General features: G+C 38.9%; 1 protein-coding gene across 4 annotated transcripts in view; it reads right to left on the bottom strand.

Moving 5' to 3' along the window:
* Positions 1-19,960, bottom strand: part of LOC103041974 (phospholipid-transporting ATPase ABCA1) — a 243,650-nt gene that overhangs the window by 124,046 nt on the left and 99,644 nt on the right. For all 4 annotated transcript variants that reach the window (XM_049472171.1, XM_049472172.1, XM_049472173.1 and 1 more), the window contains 3 exons: positions 17,128-17,267; positions 14,458-14,574; positions 7,092-7,289 (listed from right to left, as the gene is read on the bottom strand). In XM_049472171.1, the coding sequence (XP_049328128.1) occupies positions 7,092-7,289; positions 14,458-14,574; positions 17,128-17,267 (455 nt within the window). The remainder of the gene's footprint in view (positions 1-7,091; positions 7,290-14,457; positions 14,575-17,127; positions 17,268-19,960) is intronic.

The following is a 19,960-nucleotide window of genomic DNA, read 5'->3' as shown; positions in this document are numbered from 1 at the left end:
CATCTGTTTGCACCTTCGCCTCAATCTGCTTTAATGAGCCGTCATGGCTGACAGGCCTGGGCGGGGGCTTAGCAGCTGCACTGTGTGTAATGAATATCAGACAAGACACAGTGCAACTAACACACACACACACACACACACACACACACAGCAGACTAAGACACGGCTCTACAACATGTAGTAACTTTTACTCAAATTCACTACTTCAGTATTTCGGTATACATCCAACTGTCCTGTTGTAATTTTCATATTTGTGAGATGAGTGTACATGAATGCCACAATAATCTTTATAAACTTTAGAAGTGGGAAAAACTTTTACAAGTTATGAGGCATATCAGCATATCAAAGTTTATTGGCGGGAGACAGGAAGAGACTTAAGAAACGGATAAAGAAGGCCAGATCTGTTCCAGGTGTCCCCTCGACCCGGTAGAGGTGGTAGTAGAGAGAAGGATGATGGCTAAACTGTCATCCATGACTGACAACAACACTCATCCCATAAAGGACACACTGACACCACTTGAGAGCATCTTCAGCGACTGCCTGCTTCAACCAAAGTGTCTGAAGAAGAGGCATAGCAAGTGCTTACTTCCTTAAAACCAGCACTTCTCCGAGCAGAACCAGCGCTGCTACCAGTCGACCTCACATACATACAGTGTACACACATATAACTAGATGCAGAAAAACTCAAATGAGAACACTGGAGTTACACTGATCCACATTGGTCTCAATGCTGGGGGGGTTTAAACCTCTCTAGTCCACAACATGGCATTAGCTCCAGAATAATAAAGACTCCTACTCTATTGCCAAAATTTCACCTCCAGCATTTGCACATAAGATTAAAAGCAGTTTTTGGACACGTTTGATGTTTTTGAACATGTTTGATGTATGGTGTGCAGGTCCAGTGTGCAAAAGGAGTCACTATTTTTTTATTAGCACAGTTTTACACCAATACAGAAGATGCTGTTTTCCACTGTGACAGATCTCCTGTGAATAGGCTGTGAATTATCCATTCTTCCTAACCTAGACTTGCATAAACTTATCCCTGGGGACAATTTAGACTGTGTTATAAAACCAATCCATGGCCATTCTAGCTTAAAAATGGCCTCAACATCTAAAAACAGCTTGATCTTTGTCCTTTTTATGGAGTACAATGGCTGTGTAGATCCCTAGTGAACACTCCTTTACTCTATTAAACCTTTTTCCATGTTTTTCTCCCCAGTACATTGATTCAGCTCCAGTATTGATTACTTTTCATTAATATAGAGCTCTTTGACTAAGTCACCCATGTCGGCTATCTATCCATACTCATGTTTAACCACGCTCCACTTTAAATGAATATGATGCTCATCCTGTTCCAGAAGGATTCTCTAAAGTGGCACTCGATCCCCTGGAAACTCTCAGCGGAATTGTTTTTAATGTCGCTTTACATGTAAATAAAGCTAGACATTTATTAATTGAGGATATTTATGGCAAATCTTTCCTCAAGCTGCTAAAATCACACACAAACATTTAAATCAGAGCTCAGTTCTCTTGTTAAACTCCTAAAAATAGTGTTCTTTTCCTTTTTTTGTTTTATCAACTACTGTTTTAATGACAGCGACAATATGGTGATAAATATGGGGTCGATTCGTGACCGTTCAGCTCAGGAGACTCATGGCTTCCAAATTAACCACTCTGATTTAGGTCTCTGTTGGTAAACTAATATTACATCCCAAGGACAATAAAATTAAAAAATATATATTTGTTGTGTATTACACCTTGCTGTCTAACACAGTATAACTTTTATTTGACGAAAAGGATGCACATTTATTTTTGGTAACTAACACAGGTATTACTGATATCTTTCGCACCAAGTCTGAAACTAAAATACTATAATGCTGCATTTATTTTTTTTTAGGGAATCAGTGTTGTATGAATTTAAAATAAATTTTTAAAAAAGGCTGACCAATCAGAGCTTTAAGTGTAAAGATGGTGAAAGACATTTGATCTAAAGCTATTGACCAATTAGACTGGGATTATATTTTCTGCACTGAAAATCATACAAAATCATTCTTTAAATTCCGCTCTCTGCTCAAGCTTCTACCAATCAGTTTCTAACATTGTATTTTCCATTACAACGTGGCGCTCAGTGTCCCTGATATTTTTTGCTGGATTTATTTGACCTTGAAGTTAATTTTAAAACCTTATTTCGAGGCACTTTGGATAACATTGGATTCACAAAGTATTCACAGATTTTTCATTGTGTACTTTGCTTTCACATCAGTGTCCCAATAAAAAAAAAAGTTTGCCCCTGCTTGGAAGCAGCATTAAAGCTGCAGAACTGTACTGTACTTTACTTTGGTGAATCCAAAGCAACTTTAAATTATGTTTCTGTTTATTGGGTAAAACAATGTCAACTTATTTTCAATCCATTTACTTTCTTTTTTACATGTTTTACACTGAGTTAAAATAATGAGTGCTATAATTATGTCACAATGCCAAAAAAAAAATGTGTCAACAATGACACTGATAGACATCTAGTTCTGTTTATTATTTAGCAAATTAATTTGAAAGCTTTTATTTTATAAAATATAAAAAACCTGTCAGAAACAATTCAATGCGCTGAAAATAAACAATTAAAAATATATATATTTTTCTTGCAAAGTAAATTGTTTATTATGACCCACCATTTGGTCTATGGAGTATGTGGGATTTAACTTCAGCTGGAGTTATAAGATTTGGACCTTTATGAACTGGTAAATTTAGAATAAAAAGTGAGAACTAGATTTAATTAATAAACAAGCAATTTAGATACTAAAAACAAGCACAACCAATTAAAAAATGCCATGTTCCTGATCTTATTATATTCAAGACCAACGATTAAGTTTTAGGATTTTGGTCATTTTGTGATAATGATTGATACACTAATACTTTTAAATACAATGTGAGAATAAAACTGTGGATGATTTAAAGAAAAAGTTACAACAATGAAATAACACCACAAAAAGCACCTTTTTGGCCTAGGTCAGAAAATTAACCAAACAAGATTTTATTTTAGGGTTTCACAGGAAAGGGGGCTAAATACTTTTGCATGTCACTCTATTTATATATTTTTTTTTTATTTATTAAATTTTTAAAAACCATGATTTCATTCCACTTTACAATTACTGAATGTGCTACTTTGTGTTCGTCTATCACTTAAAATCTCAATAAAATACAATTTTGTGGTTGTAATGTGACAAAATGTGAAAAAGTTCAAGGGGTATGAATATATTTTGCAAGCCACTGTTCTTGTGCCTTGCAACACATGCACTGATGCTAAAGTTAAAAATATAAATTAACAGTGTAAAATCGCCAAGGGATAAAAACACTACTGATACTTGTAACGGAAGTAAACGTGCAATTAGGGATCAATTAGACACGGTGCATCGGTAACTACGGCCTTGGGTGCATTCGTACTGCCAAGGAAACACGGTCTTAAGAAACACTGCGTTAGCCCTGTTATTCATACTCAGCCTCCCCAGAGAGAGTGTGTAATGACCCGCAGTAACGTGTGAAATCAGACAGGGACCAGGCCGGGCTCTAACAGAATCCTTCTCTAGAGGCGTGTCTCCTGCTCTTCCCACAAACACACGTACCGTCCCCAACCGTGACATACTGTGCTCCGCATCCCATCAGAGAGGCACCGCCGCTTTCAACACGCAATATTTGTTTTGGTAACCACAGGGGGCATAGCCTTAAGACATGAGAAAGAGAGAGAGAGAGAGAGAGAGAGAGAGAGAGAGAGAGAGAGAGAGAGAGAGAAAAAAGAGGGGGAAAGCGAGAGAGCGAGCGAATGTGGCTTCCAGACACAAAGCATTGCAGGAAGCCATACAGCTTCAGCAGGAGAGGTGTGATATGGTAACGAAGCGATGGCTGGATGCTGTGTGTCAGTGCCGGTGAGACGAGCCAGCGTGTCCTGGCGTGTGAGGAAACAGACTGAGTATTTTTTTATCCAGAGCTCCTTCACAGGCAGCCAGCACTCCACACAACAAAGCTTTTGCTGCAAGGTACACATATACATAAATATATTGAGGTCATGGACTTGGACTGACTTACTGTAATATTGTAGACTCTGGGCAAAAGCCTGAGAATGGGCAAAAGCCTGAGAATGGGCAAAAGCCTGAGAAGGGGCAAAAGCCTGAGAATGGGCAAAAGTCTGAGAATGGGCCCGAAGCCTGAGAATGGGCAGAAGCCTGTCAAAGGGCAGATGCCTAAAAAAGGGCCAAAAGCCTGCAAAAGGGCAAAAGCCTGAGAATGGGCAGAAGCCTGTGAATGGGCAGAAGCCTGTGAATGGGCAGAAGCCTGAGAATAAGCAGAAGCCTCTGAATAGGCAGAGGCCTGTGAACGAGCAGAAGCCTATTATGGGCCTGTGAATGGGCAGAAACCTGTGAAAGGGCAAAAGCCTGTAAGTGGGTAAAAGCCTGTGTCTGAGGCTCAGCAATATAAAGCCTCATATATACAAAAAAAACGTTGTTGTACGTTTTCTAAATTCTTACATTGTTACTGTAGTAATATGCATTTACACAAATTATAAACACACACACTCATCACAAATGCTCAACAGCATCTCTCTCACTCTCACACACACTCAGCAGGAGTAGTTAATCTACATCTACACCAACACACTGAGCAAAAAAATATTCCTACACCGACTCTCACACACAATTTCAAAATACATGGTAAACACACACTGAAAACTGAACCACCTCAGGAACTATGTTAATGTTCTTCTTCCTGTGTGCGATAAAAGATAGTGGTTTATGAATGAAGATATCCCAAACAATGCCCTTGAAATGCAAAGTAAAGAGAAAGCTGCATATGTTAGATGAAAAACATACAATATTCCTTTCTAAGAAAAAAAAATTATTCAAAAGAAAGCAAGGTTGTTTTAGGCTGTGTGTTTTCAATGGTAATCTATTTCTAAAAGAATATATGAACAATAAGGGCTTCTTTTCATGCACTGCACTGTATTACGGCTATTCAACTTGCAGCCATGGTCATAAGAACAATAAATACTGCTCGCTCAATGATCAGGGCTATCAGTCCACCAGGATCTACAACTATCTATTTCAAGAAAAAGGGAAGAAAGAAACACAGAATTAAAAGCAAAGTAAATGAGAGGGATGGAAAAGAAGCAATAGCCAAAGACAGAGAGATACAGAGAGAGGAAATTAAACAAAAAAGAGATTTTATTCCTATGACTCAGCCTGCAGAGTGAATTGATATATCTAAGGAGCACATACTGTATCAGTAGGAGGTCTTAGAGGTTTGCAAAGGTCTGTGTATGTGTGTGTGTGTTTATATAGGTGAACAATTGAGTGGTGAAATTGAACTTCAATTCAATTAGTCTATTCTGTTTTTCATAGTGTCCCCGTGTTTCCTGTTTGTAGCTTTTAGCAGGGGGGGTTGGGTTTAGAACTTCTTTCATTTTCACCTCACGGCCATTCTTCACATGCTTAATGAATCGCATAGAACAGATGTTTTATAATACATAAGCATGGTAAATCAGAAAGCTCACTGACACTGATCCACACCATACATTTGTGTGGAAAACATGACAACATTTAAAATGCTTAAAATCTAACATTTAAAATAATTTAAAATCAATGGTTGTGAACATATTTACATATTTATATAATACGGAGGGATGGTGGTAGCATTACTAAACACATAAAACATCTTAAAAATGTCCAATTAAATATAGAAAATGTAAAATGTAAATAATAGAATATTTGTCACATTTGCAGGCCTCCCTTCTGTCCACATGTTGACTAATGACTACATTTCATACATTTCATTCACTTTTCATACATTTCCACCTGCATTGGAGGACTTAGTCAATGACCGTTTTCACAATCTGGGTCACCCAATTTCTAGAATTACTTTCAACTGTTTGTAATCAAGACTGTGTATAAATATATGTCTGTTTACCTTCTATCTTTGCGAAGTATTGCTTACCTAAGCACTACATACTGAGTGTTTTCTCTTGTGTTTTCTCTGCCTGTTGCTGGAATCCCTTATAGTTTTAGCCCTTTTGCATAGTGTATCGCCAGGTTATCAAAGGTTTACATAGGATGACCTATTTCATATAGATCAATTATTATATGAAATAATATATGAAAGGAAGGACAAATGACAGATCAATAAAATTGTGGAAAGTATAAATCTGAATTTTATGTTGTGGCACTTTGAAAAAGTACACTTTGTGTACTTTGAAACCTTTCAAAAATCATTCCTAGTTTGGCAGAGCTCCTGTTCTAAATATTTTAATGTTAAACGTGCTATTCCCCTTGATTAGATCTGCAGTGGTTTAGCTTCTGAAGATCTGCTGCCCCACAGAGTTCATAACTACCCCTGCTGCTGGAGAGCTGCAGAGTTAGGATCATGCTCCTGGACATACACTGCCCTGTAAAGTTTGAGTGTATTTCAATGTTTTCCCTGGTGATCTACCCTGCAGAGCTTAGAGTCAGCTCATGAGGATCTGAAATCAAACAGGGGGAATAACAACTGCCTTGGAGACATTCAAGTTAATGTTGTTCTTCTAGATGAAACTTCTCAGTAGAGTTGACGTCTTTTTGTGGCACAGTCTTTATTAATTCCCGCCTGCAGAGATGTCAATCTACTTTGCTCCTGGAGATCTACTGCTTTGGAGAGACTGGATTTAACTTTTTTTAAGGAAATCTGTTGTGGCACAGTATCAAACTCTGCTCATGGAGAGTTACTGCTCTGTAGAGATGTCAATCAACTTTGCTCCTGGAAATCTATCGCTCTGCAGTGATTTAACTAAACTTAACTGTCAGAGATCTACTCGCATGCAGACTTGATCAGACCTGGCCTTGACCAGTGTAACAGTAAGAAACTTCGCACATTTAGATCTATAAAAAAAAAAAAAAAATCTGAATTGCATATCTGAAGATCGACAGATCTACAGGAGTTTGTAAAAGTTAGCATGAGCGGTACATTAGCTCAGAGAAAATCCTAAGCTCTAGAGAATATAACAAAAGGTCCCTGAGGCATACGGAACACATGGCTGCAAAAGAGAAAGTATGAAATTATTGAAAGCTACTGACCCCCATGACCTCCTTTAGAAGTCTAGCTGCCTGGCTGGTGATGTTAAAGATGTTCCTCCAATCAAACGATGGCATCCCCGGAGGTCGGTCCTTCTCTTGCCCATTAAAAAGAAAATTGCCGATCAGCGCAGAAGAGAGTTTGGCTCCACTAAGCTGCTGGTCCAGAGCTGCTGTGAACACTGGGTTCTGCAGGAGAGTCTAGATTAGAATAAAAAAATAATATTAGCAAGCATTTCAATAAGAGAATCAAAACAGCATTTTTCCAACTATTCCAGATTTAAACATCAAGATAACATTGCTGCCTTAACACATTAAGTATAAGGCAGGTGTAAAGCTTTATGCAGTCAGGTTAGCAACAATAAGTTTCAGTAATTGGTTAGCTACATTAGCCATATAGCTTCACTGTAAATTTAAAAAGTAGAGAAAATCAGAAAGAAAGTCCTCTATTTACAGTGTATCGTGTTTACCAGAAATACATTATAAAAGGCATTGGGTGGTAATGATTGGCATCTACGTAGAATTATCCATGCAACAAACAAGTGACTTAGTCAGTGATTACATGCACTTCAATACATTATTTAGCTTTCATTAGACATAGAAAACGTATAAGAACTAGTCATGGTACTAGTTCCATGTCCTACTACATTTGGCATGTTTTTAAGGATGTATAAAACATGGTGCTTTCATTCTTGTTGGATGCGCTATGTTTTTTTTCTTCGCTTATTTAAAGCTTATTATTTTTTTATCCGTTTTTACAAGTAAAAATAAATATGTTACCTATCTTCCTAACCTATCTTCCTAATCTATACATTACATGGTTAGTTGTCTTATGCTGGGGCAAGTAACACAAGCTGTGGAAGGACGCCTGACTGCAGTTTTCAGCTTAAAGGGAAGGGGGGTGTTTTATTATCTTGATTGGGCAACAGAGAGAGAAAGAGAGAGAGAGTAAGAGAGAGAGAGAGAGAGAGAGAGAGAGAGAGAACACTGCAAATGATAATCTGCCCTAAAGCAGAAATAAATGGTCACTCTGGAAGAATGAAAGACCTTCTAGCACTCAGCAATCTACCACAATTTTTAACATCATTATAGTCCGTGTGCTGCTTACCTCTCTCTCCGTCTCTCTCCCTCTCTAATCAATTAGTAACATTAAGCTAGATGGCACTGTTTCTCTTCAGCGTGGCTTACTACACTGAACACACACACACACACTTCCGTCCTCTTGCTTTTTCTCAACTCCGTCCCCTTGTTCTCTCCTTTATCATTTCCCTTCACATGTGGTATAAAAGAACCTCTGGATACAGCAGTGCCAAGAATACACCAGCACCTTCTTTCTCTCATGTGTATACACTCACACACACACACCTGATTTACAGCAGGAGCGTTCCAGCTGGCCGTGAATGAGTTAATGAAAACATGCTCATTTATATGCAAATTGCCCCGCTGTTTCAAGTGTGTGACCCACAATATGAATGTGTGTGTGTTTGCGACTGAATGAGCATAATCATGTAGAACAATGCCACAGTTACCTAATCGCCCCTCCCACACACTAATACACACACACACACACACACAATCACACAGGTGTGAAGGGACCACTCCTGTCATTTCTGAGCTGATTAATGAAGCCTGGGGCTGATCCATTATGAAGGTGATCACATTACGAGATGACATCATGCTGAAGTGTGTCTGTGTGAGCGTCTGGAGGAGTTGCTCCACAGAGAAATCTAAAGGCAGTTTATGCAGAATAACAGACTTACAGCATTGTGTATAACTCTGAGAAAGATGACGCTTTGTTTATGTTGATTTATTTATAATAACAAGTGCCATCAAATGAGCCATTTATTTATCACTCAAAGCCATCTGTATATATAGTAAATACAGACTATTATTGCAGAACATACTACTGCACTGGAGTACACTTACAACATTACACGGTAGTGTATAGAATGATACTGCTTATAATGTGGTATTGTATGTTGAGTTTTTTTTTTTTTTTGAGTGTAGGGACTTTGGAGACTTTTCAGATGCACTCTTAAAACAAAGGGGTATGAGAATCACTGGTAAGAAACCCACAAATGTAAATATTTTCCTTGTCTATATTTGAATGTGTTGTTTTAATGTTTTATAGCCAAATTTGTCATAATAAGCATAAGTAGTTTGTCTCAGTAGCTAGCTAACTTTCCTGTTCCACCTTAAATGGTGCAACAGACAGCAGGGGCTACAGCACTTAAGGTGGAATGGACAATTAAAAAAACATAAAAGCTAATCAAAACCAATTTTAGCTCCCCTTTACAGAGAAATTAGAAATTTGACAATAATAATGAATTTTTGCACCATCTACCCCTTTCAATGCCATAGTGTTAACTAGTTAACCAGCAGCTAGGTTACTGAACTCTAGCACTCCTGATGTCGTAGCGGGTGCTTGAAGGGTTGTCCCAATTCTTAGGGGGAAGATTTCACCCCTTCCCCTTCCCCTAACTTTGTTCCAACTTTGTTACACTCGAAAACAAATGGTAGGACCAAGGGGTGAAATGGGATTGGGCCATATTGTCTTAGGCATCAGGCAGAGTTTTAATCACCATTTTAATTTCATTTCCTTTTAAAGTCACCAATACTAAAGGAAATGTTCTAAAAATAAAGCCACAGCTGTGGTCTCTATGGTATTGTCAAATGTTAAAAGCTGATAATCAGCACCACTGGCCTTTACAGTGCATTTAGTGATAAGTGTAGACCGCATATTCAATTTCTTCAGCAGGACCTTTCAAAGATTTGGTTTAAAGCATGAAAACGGCCACATTTAGTAACTTTAATCTCTGTTCATTAACACAGCAAAGATAGAGCGAGATTGCTGGTGGAAAATTTCCATCCATTAAACTTTTCATTATTCTTCTGTAACAGTGGGGAGGGAAAATATGCCTCTATCAAATATCAAACAGGGTTTTATTACTGCGGGCATAGCTACCTGCAGAACTGCCCAAAATAATTAAACCAGACAGAGAGAGGTGGAGGTAGAGAGAGAGAGAGAGAGAGAGAGAGAGAGAGGTAGTGGGAGAAGGAGAGAGAGAGAGAAAGAGAGAGAGAGAATATTCACAGGAGAAAATTACAACAGAGGGAATAGTCTCACACATCTGTGTAAAGGTTACACTAAGGGTAATGAGAAGCCAGGCGATGAGCGCAGATGACCATGTTGTCATTGGCAGAGAAGGACAGCAGTGTCACTACATGACATTTCAGCCAATGAGACATCTGCCTGCTCATCATGTGACACTTCACAGCCATTCGAACCCACTGAGGCACCACTCAGTGTTCTATAGATAGTAGTTGGAAAAGTTAAAACTGCCATTGTGTTTGCATATAAAGACCACTTTATTAGAAACACCTTGCTGGAGTACAGTTAGAGACTGTGCAGCCAGGTTCTGACTATAGAGCTACGATAGCTGAACACTTTGGACTGGGAAACTGACCACTAATTAACTAAGTGCTAAATTCAGTTATTACTGAAAATTACTGTAAATTATAAATCTATAAGTATAAAAAAATAGAAGCTTCCAATAAAATGTCCAGTGATTGGAAGTACAACGTCAAGCTGTTTCCAATTAAAGTGCCAATAAGATGAAGCACAAGGTAGGCATTTAGAATAAATAAATAAATAAATAAAACACAAGTTAGATGTTTCTAATAAAGAGGCCAGTTTATAGAAGTACAAAACAGGTTTTTCTAATAAAGTAGCCCTTAAGGTGGATGTTTCTTTTAAAGTGGCCACTAAGTGGGGAAAAAAAGACGAGGTGTTTTTTTTTTTTTTTTAAATGGCCAATGAGTAAGTACAAAAGTAGGTGTTTCCAATAAAGTGCACATTAGGCTGCAACTAATGATACTTTTGGTAGTCGACTAATCTGATGATTATTTTTTTATTTTTTAAATTATTTCTGCTATGTCCTCTCTATCTCTAAAAACGATAGAAAGAGCTGAACATGAGATTTAAAAGGCATTTAAATGTCTGACTGTTGTTTAAACATAAAAAGTAAATATGTGATCTGTTCTGTTTGGGCACTTTTGGAGACACAAACTAAGTTGAGCGTAAACTGTGTTTCGCATTGCGCTTCTGTCACCAGCACTTTGTGTAACGCTGTAAAGTTTAAAAAATAACGATTAGTAGACAATGAAATTTGTAGTCGACTAATTTAAATAATTAACATTGACGATTATATCGACTAATCACTTGCAGCTCAAGTGCCCAGTGAGTAAATGTAAGTAGTTGTTTCTAATAAAGCGGCCAGTTTGTAGAAGAACAAAGCATGTGTTTTTAACAAAGTAGCCAGTGACTGGAGATACAAAGCACAAGTTCTAAATTAATTAGTTGGACAATAAGTGGTAGCACAGATTCGGAGTTTCTAATAAAGTGGCCAGTGAATCAAAGTGCAAAGTAGGGGGTTTATAATATAGTGACCAGAGATTAAAACCACAATGTAGGTGTTTCTAATAAAGTGGCCGATGAGGGGAGAAACAAAGTTGGGGTTAATAAAGTGGTCTGTCTATAAAGTGGAACCACAAGGTAGGTGTGTCCTATACTGTGACCTTCTGGCGATTTTATCTGAAACACCAATAAGTGCACTCAGATTCTGCTGTGCAATTTATTAAACAATAGAAAGAGTAGGACCACCATCGACCAAATAATGCTTTAGTGGTTGTCCATCCTCAGCACAGCAGTGGTGCTGGTAGGACAGTGCTCAGGGTAGCATGTGGGGTGTGGGTATGTTTGTATCAGACACAGCAGAGCAGCAGGGTTTTTACACAGCCTAAACTATCCAGCCAACAAAGGTCCTGACCACTGATCAAAGGCTGCAGGATGAGTCAGTGAGAGCACACAGTGTATGAACCACAATAACACCAATGTTCCTGACACACTCATACCAGCATCACACACTACATTACAAACAAAAAAGAAAAGTTGGGAGAGTCTGGAACTTTTAAGTTGTTTTTTTCATTGCAGAGAGCATGAACTCAACATATTAATACACATTTTGTCTTGTTTGGTCATTTCATTTCATTGAATTTCTGGCCTGCTATACATAAAAAAAGTTAGACTGATCTGAACCTACGCAAAAAAAATTTGGGCGACTACTGAACCCTTTACCCTGTTTATATTAAATATGCCCTGGTCATTTCATGTACCTAGTATCTGGATTGTATCCTGGTGAGATTTGAACCACATGCACTTATAATTGGTTGCCAAAGGCATCACTGGTTTGTCAGACTGAAAGCTAACTGCTGTGTGGTTGTACTGGGAGGAGCTTCGGTTGTTGAATGTGTCTTGGAGAGACAGATGTGTTTATACTGTTCTAACAAGTGTCTAAAATTTATATGAGACCTGAAGAGGTTTGAGCAATTGGATTTGTATTCTGGATGTGTTTACACTTGCATTTCTATGTGGTTTGGCTGTATACAGATATAATCCAGATTTAAGATGCATTTGGCCTAATGAAAGACACACAGTCCACAAAAAAAAAAACACCAATGTGAAGGTGGGAACTATTTACTATGTACTGTAATACACTGCTCAAAAAAATAAAGGGAACACTCAAATAACATCCTAGATCTGAATGAATGAAATATTCTCATTGAATACTTTGTTCTGTACAAAGTTGAATGTGCTGACAACAAAATCACACAAAAATCATCAATGGAAATCAAATTTATTAACCAATGGAGGCCTGGATTTGGAGCCACACACAAAATTAAAGTGAAAAAACACACTACAGGCTGATCCAACTTTAATGTAATGTCCTTAAAACAAGTCAAAATGAGGCTCAGTATTGTGTGTGGCCTACACGTGCCTGTATGACCTCCCTACAACGCCTGGGCATGCTCCTGATGAGGTGGCGGATAGTCTCCTGAGGGATCTCCTCCCAGACCTGGACTAAAGCATCCGCCAACTCCTGGACAGTCTGTGGTGCAACGTGACGTTGGTGGATGGAGCGAGACATGATGTCCCAGATGTGCTCAATCGGATTCAGGTCTGGGGAACGGGCGGGCCAGTCCATAGCTTCAATGCTTTCATCTTGCAGGAACTGCTGACACACTCCAGCCACATGAGGTCTAGCATTGTCCTGCATTAGGAGGAACCCAGGGCCAACCGCACCAGCATATGGTCTCACAAGGGGTCTGAGGATCTCATCTCGGTACCTAATGGCAGTCAGGCTACCTCTGGTGAGCACATGGAGGGCTGTGTGGCCCTCCAAAGAAATGCCACCCCACACCATTACTGACCCACTGCCAAACCGGTCATGCTGAAGGATGTTGCAGGCAGCAGACCGCTCTCCACGGCGTCTCCAGACTCTGTCACGTCTGTCATGTGCTCAGTGTGAACCTGCTTTCATCTGTGAAGAGCACAAGGCGCCAGTGGCGAATTTGCCAATCCTGGTGTTCTCTGGCAAATGCCAAGCGTCCTGCACGGTGTTGGGCTGTGAGCACAACCCCCATCTGTGGACGTCGGGCCCTCATACCATCCTCATGGAGTCGGTTTCTAACCGTTTGTGCAGACACATGCACATTTGTGGCCTGCTGGAGGTCATTTTGCAGGGCTCTGGCAGTGCTCCTCCTGTTCCTTCTTGCACAAAGGCGGAGGTAGCGGTCCTGCTGCTGGGTTGTTGCCCTCCTACGGCCTCCTCCACGTCTCCTGGTGTACTGGCCTGTCCCCTGGTAGCGCCTCCAGCCTCTGGACACTACGCTGACAGACACAGCAAACCTTCTTGCCACAGCTCGCATTGATGTGCCATCCTGGATGAGCTGCACTACCTGAGCCACTTGTGTGGGTTGTAGAGTCCGTCTCATGCTACCACGAGTGTGAAAGCACCACCAACATTCAAAACTGACCAAAACATCAGCCAGACAGCATAGGTTCTGAGAAGTGGTCTGTGGTCCCCACCTGCAGAACCACTCCTTTATTGAGTGTGTCTTGCTAATTGCCAATAATTTCCACCTGTTGTCTATTCCATTTGCACAACAGCAGGTGAAATTGATTGTCAATCAGTGTTGCTTCCTAAGTGCACAGTTTAATTTCACAGAAGTTTGATTTACTTGGAGTTATATTGTGTTATTTGAGTGTTCCCTTTATTTTTTTGAGCAGTGTATAATTTAAGTTTAATGTTGATTGTAAAACTTTTTTTTGTTTAAGGTTCGTTCTTCATGCTAAATAGCCTATGAACCAAGTGCATACTTTATTCAGGATTACTATAATCGAATATAATTGATTCTGACATTCCAAAATCAATGCATCAGCAGCTGCAGATCGATGTGCTGTGATGAATGGATTTGTCACCTGTGCTAAACAAGAAAAGAGCGGTAAAGTGATTAGAATAGATCTTACCCTCAGGGTGTTGATCTGGGAGCTGTTCTGGAAGAACTTCCAGATTTCATCCTCATTCTCCAGCCAGGCATCAGCCAGCAACTGCACTTTACTCAGAGCATCGAACGTACTGTTCGCCTACACAAACATAACACACACACACACAATGAGAAGGGAAGTGCACACATAGATTTTTCTATTTCTTTACGGTTGGTGTTTTTCTGTTTGTTATACTATTATCCTTTAGAAATCACATATTAATCTTGCCATTTTAAAATCATTAAAATGTTTAATTGTAAGTTAGACAATACCCTAACAAGCCAAAAGCCAATATAAGATAATGTGCAAATTAATCATGAAGTGTTCGCTCAGGGGACAGCTTGGAAACTCCCACACCTGTATAAGTAGTAATTTGTTGTCTTGTGAGTGAGGCTGAATACTGGTCAGCATGCTCATGGCAAGGTGTCACATGTAACAAAAATACATAACAGAAGCCACTACTTCCCACAGTGGATGCCGTGAACTGTGTGAATGGTAAAGATTGTGACTGACTTATGGGATAAGTCACAGGACATGATACCAGTAGTTATAAAAATGTATAATTTAAAGCATTGTTCTGCAACTCATCCCAAAAGTACTGGATAGAGCAAAATCATTCCAGGGAACACCGAGTTCCACTGTTCTACAGTGGGAGCCCACATCTGACATTAGACAATAGGTATTGTGCCAATAGGTCCAATTCTATTAGTAATAAGTCTCTAAAGGGACAAAAAAACGTTGTGAATCTGTTTCAGCAATGTTCACAACTTAAGTGTAGATAAATGAGTTCATTAGAAGAGGTGTATGCAATCTTTTGGACACATAGTGCAGATTGAGATCAGCTAAACCTTGATAGGTGTAATCTCAGTAACACTATCCTTCACAGAGTAAAACACTCACTCATATACAAGCACACACACACACACACACACACACACACACACACACAACATAAGCATTCTGCTCTGTGTGTGTGTGTGTGTGTGTGACGAGCATACAGTGTGAGCTGTGGTTCACAGTGTGGTGTGAAGAAACATGTGGCGAATAAAACTCTCACCCCATCACCACACTCAACCTGAAACTTTATGCCTACTTAGCACTTACTTTCTGTGTGTGTGTGTGTGTGTGTGTGTTTGACTATGACTAATCTGAAGGCATAACCAAGTGCCACTCACTTCCTTACTCACTGTACCCCCAGGGAGCACCATCAGTCTACCTCCAGGGGTGCAAAATTATCTCTGTTTACTGTGTTCACACCGCACACACAAGCACACACACACAAGCACACACACACAAGCACACACACACAAGCACACACACACAAGCACACACACACAAGCACACACACGCACACACACACGCACACACACACGCACACACACAAGCACACACACAAGCACACACACAAGTACACACACAAGCACACACACAAGCACACACACAGCAGTGGGTGCATATACTGATCCTCATTATGTGATACTCTGGCTTGATCTCACCTTTCACAGTTTGAGGTATGAGTTGTGTGTGTGTGTGTGTGTGTGCGCACGTGTGTGCACGTGTGTGCGCGTGCGTGTGTGTGGAGCACTTGGTTCATTTAAAATACACATTGATGCAATGTGAAGTAAAATGGTCACATTCTGTCAAAAACTGATAAAAAAAAGGGCAAAAATGTTTTGTAACAGCAAAAATATCTAATTATAACATGCAGCAAATTATATTATTACATACAAATATTAATACTTATCTACACACAAAAAAACACTTCCAATGTTTTTATATATATATGTATATTATTTGTGTTCCTTCATAGTCTAAATGACTTCAGTATTCATTATAATATATACATACATATCTATATATATCTATATCTCTCTCTCTCTCTCTCTCTCTCTCTCTCTCTATCTCTCTCTCTCTCTCACTCTCACTCTCACTCTCACTCTCACTCTCACTCTCAATCTCTCTCTCTATATATATATATATATATATATATATATATATATATATATATATATATATATATATATATATATATATATATACTTGTTTCATACATTGTAAATGCATACTGAAGTCATTTAGATTATGAAGAACCACAAATAATCATGTAGTTACTTAAAAATAGCATTGTTGACTTGCGCTTTCTGAGGCTCTTGTTCTTCCTTTCCTGGGGTGGTCCTGATGAGAGCCAGTTTCACCATAACGTTTTGGATGGTCTTTTGCAACTGTTCTTGAGGATACTTGAAATTAAGATTCCTGAATTTTTTAGGATCCTACATTTCTTAAAATATTTTTTTTCTTTACTTAGTTGAGTAGTTCTTGCCATAATATGAAATAAAACATTACTAATGCATTACCAAATACATTATCGAATGCAGCTAATTCCATCTATATTATAATAATGAATATAATTATTGTATATTGTTACTGATGCAACACATGGTATTTGATTATTATTGCATTAAGCGATTTATTTATATGTGAGATACATATGGGCTTTATTATTGCATATAGCAACTGGCTGATGTGTAATTCTTAGGAGTATATTATGATTAATTATGTATGTAATACAGATGCGGTATTCGTATTAATATGACTAAGCTGTCAAAAACAAAACCTGTGTTAGTGTGTATTTGTGAATGTTGTTGATGGTACCTGTTCCATAATCCGTCGTGTAAAGGGCGTGTCCGGTGTGTACAAGACCCTTCCTTGCAGAAGTGGGCGGAGAGCTGTCCAGAAGAGACGCAGAGAGGGTGTGCCTTTCAGCGTGTTCACCAAATTCAGACAGAATTCACCTTGAGAGAGAGAAAGAGAGAAAGAAGAACTAGAGAGGAGAACATTTTTTAATCTTTTTTTTAAATATTCAGTCCTTTTAAATATTCATGAACATCCTTCATGAATATTCATGTTTCCAGTGCTGTCAATTATTGTTAAATTGCAGGTTCATCTGTTTTCCTTGTCTGATCAAACAGTAAGAGTCACAGTATGAAACTGAAACGAGTGGAATTCTCGCACCGACAGCAGAAAAGAGCAGTAAAAAAAGAAAATCACGAGCGTAGCAGCAGAGAGCCATTCCGAGTAATGAATATGTGATGAATATGGGAATAAAAGCGAATAAGATCCAAAGCATTTCCATCTGTGTCCACAAGTGGCCCTTTAATGTTTTTATTATCTAAATTCAGGTGCCTGTGATTACAATATCTCTGGAAGCTCTCATTTATGATGAGAAGAAAGCCGCGCCGGTGGACCATTTGTCCGCGTGTTATTGATATTTATGAGAACATTTAAAATTCTCAACTTCTTGTACCCTCACTCTAAATTACAGGTTATACAATCCAACACTCTGGGCTATTTTGAATCAGCCACTAAACAGGCCTGACCTGCGACTGCACTTTTACATCTGACAGCTCAGATTAGTAGCTGTCACATACAGAACAATGTAATGTATCAGCAGCAGCACAATACATCTGTCTGCACTGAAAACAGAGCGAGTGGACGCAGAATAGCCAGCCTACGCACTGCATATACAACTGAACAAAGACCAGAAAGAAAAATCAGCTGTGTCCAATTCATTTTCACCCACCAGCCTCTTACAGTGCAGACCGCTTTATACTGGATTCTACTGAATCAAAACTGTGCTTATACGAAGCATGGAATCAACGCAAATGGAGCAGCAAACTAGCTGTTTCTAGTACAAAGCAGGGGTTTCTAATGAAGTGGCCAGTGGGTGGAAGTACAGGCTGAGTAGGTGTTTCTAATAAAGTGGCCAGTGAGTGGAAGTACAGGGTAAGTAGTGAATGGACGTACAAGACAGTAGGTGTTTTAAATAAACTGGCCAGTGAGTGGATATACAATATAAGCAGGTGTTTCTAATAAAGTGGCCAGTGGGTGGAAGTACAGAGCGAGTAGGTGTTTCTAATAAACTGACCAGGGAGTGGCTATACAAGGCAGGGTTTCTAATAAAGTGGCCAATAATTAAATAATTAAAACCACAAATCATGTGGCCACTGAGTTAAATTAAAGTAAAGGTTTTTAGTAAAGTGGCCACTAAGTGAAAATACGAAATCTTTTCCGATAAAGTGACTAGTTTCTGTAAGCACAAGCTAGGTACTTCCAAAAAGTGACTTGTTGGCTATTTTCCAGAAACACCTTCAACATATTGTTCTTCATATGTTTATCATACAAGCAAGCAGGTGTTTCTAATAAAGTGGCCAGTAAGTAAGTGTTTGGAATAAAAGTGGTCAATTACTGTGTGAATCTGATTTAGTGTGTTTGTTTACAGTCACCTCTCTGATTTACTGTGATTTGCCGGGTGTGTTTGTGTTTACGTGCAGCGCCGGCGTCGCTGCGGTGCTGTGCAGTCCTCTGGTGGAATATCATTGGGACAGAGCTAATTAGCGGCTGTGCTATGCAGTTCTATTAATTACCTCTTCTCAGAAACTCTAATAAACAGACTTTCCTTGCGCTCCTCAGCCTGAGCCTTCACCCTGCGGAGGATTTGTGTTGCTTGGGTTTCACAAATTAACAAAACAATACTGTAGCAACACTCCATTCAGCTGCTTTCAGCCAGCGCAAGGTCCTCTGCTGCGTTTTTTTTTTCTCATTTACTTATTTATTTATTTATTTATTTTTTGCAAAATTATGGCTTGCTGAGTTCAGCTTGTGCCAAAACAAAACAGGATACAGTTTGGAGAGTGGGCTTTGTGTGTGCGCATGAGTGTGCTAATGTCCTTGAATATCCCACAATTTATTCCTGATGCTTGATGATATGAACAGCACAATCTATATAAAATAAGGTGTGTCCAAATCATGAAGAAAAACTGAATGCTGGGTGTTTTTGGAAGTACTCTGGAAAATTGTTTCAATATTTAGGGGACAAATGAGACCAATATATATATCGTTATGGTTTAAAGAATAAGAGTTATGTTTTGCTATTGCTATTAATGAAACAACGAATCCTGTGCTATGCCAGCAAATTCTGCAAAAAAATATTAGGATCTGTCCCTGAGCTGGATCTTAAGAAAACATGGCTCATGCAGCAAGACAATGACCCTACCAAAAAGTCATTCTACAAAGGAATGGCTGGAAAGGAAGAATAAAAATTAATGTTTTGAAATGGTCAATGCTTGACTTTATTCCTAAAGACCTGAAGCAGCAGTTCAAAGGAGCTAAAATTTCTCTAAAATGTTTGTTTGTAATTAACAGATATGTAGTAAAGACCAAATCTAAAATTACTGTCTCATTTGTTTGATTAGGTTCTACTTTTATACATACAATTTATGCAGACTTATTGAGAATTCTGTAGGGTTCTCAAACTTTCAAGCTCCACTGTTCAGTGATAAAACCACTGGAGCTACATTACATCAGCTGAAGATGTATCCCATAGTTTTGTATAGTAAAGAGCTTACCAAGAGCACACTACACACACCATGTCGTAGCACTGAGGCAAACCCTCACGCTGTCACGCTTCTAAAATCCACTCACTACG

Source organism: Astyanax mexicanus, chromosome 25 (assembly GCF_023375975.1).
Source record: "Astyanax mexicanus isolate ESR-SI-001 chromosome 25, AstMex3_surface, whole genome shotgun sequence".
Classification (NCBI taxonomy): Eukaryota; Metazoa; Chordata; class Actinopteri; order Characiformes; family Acestrorhamphidae; genus Astyanax; species Astyanax mexicanus.
Note: the sequence above shows the minus strand (reverse complement) of the source record. Positions and strands in the feature narration are given on the sequence as shown.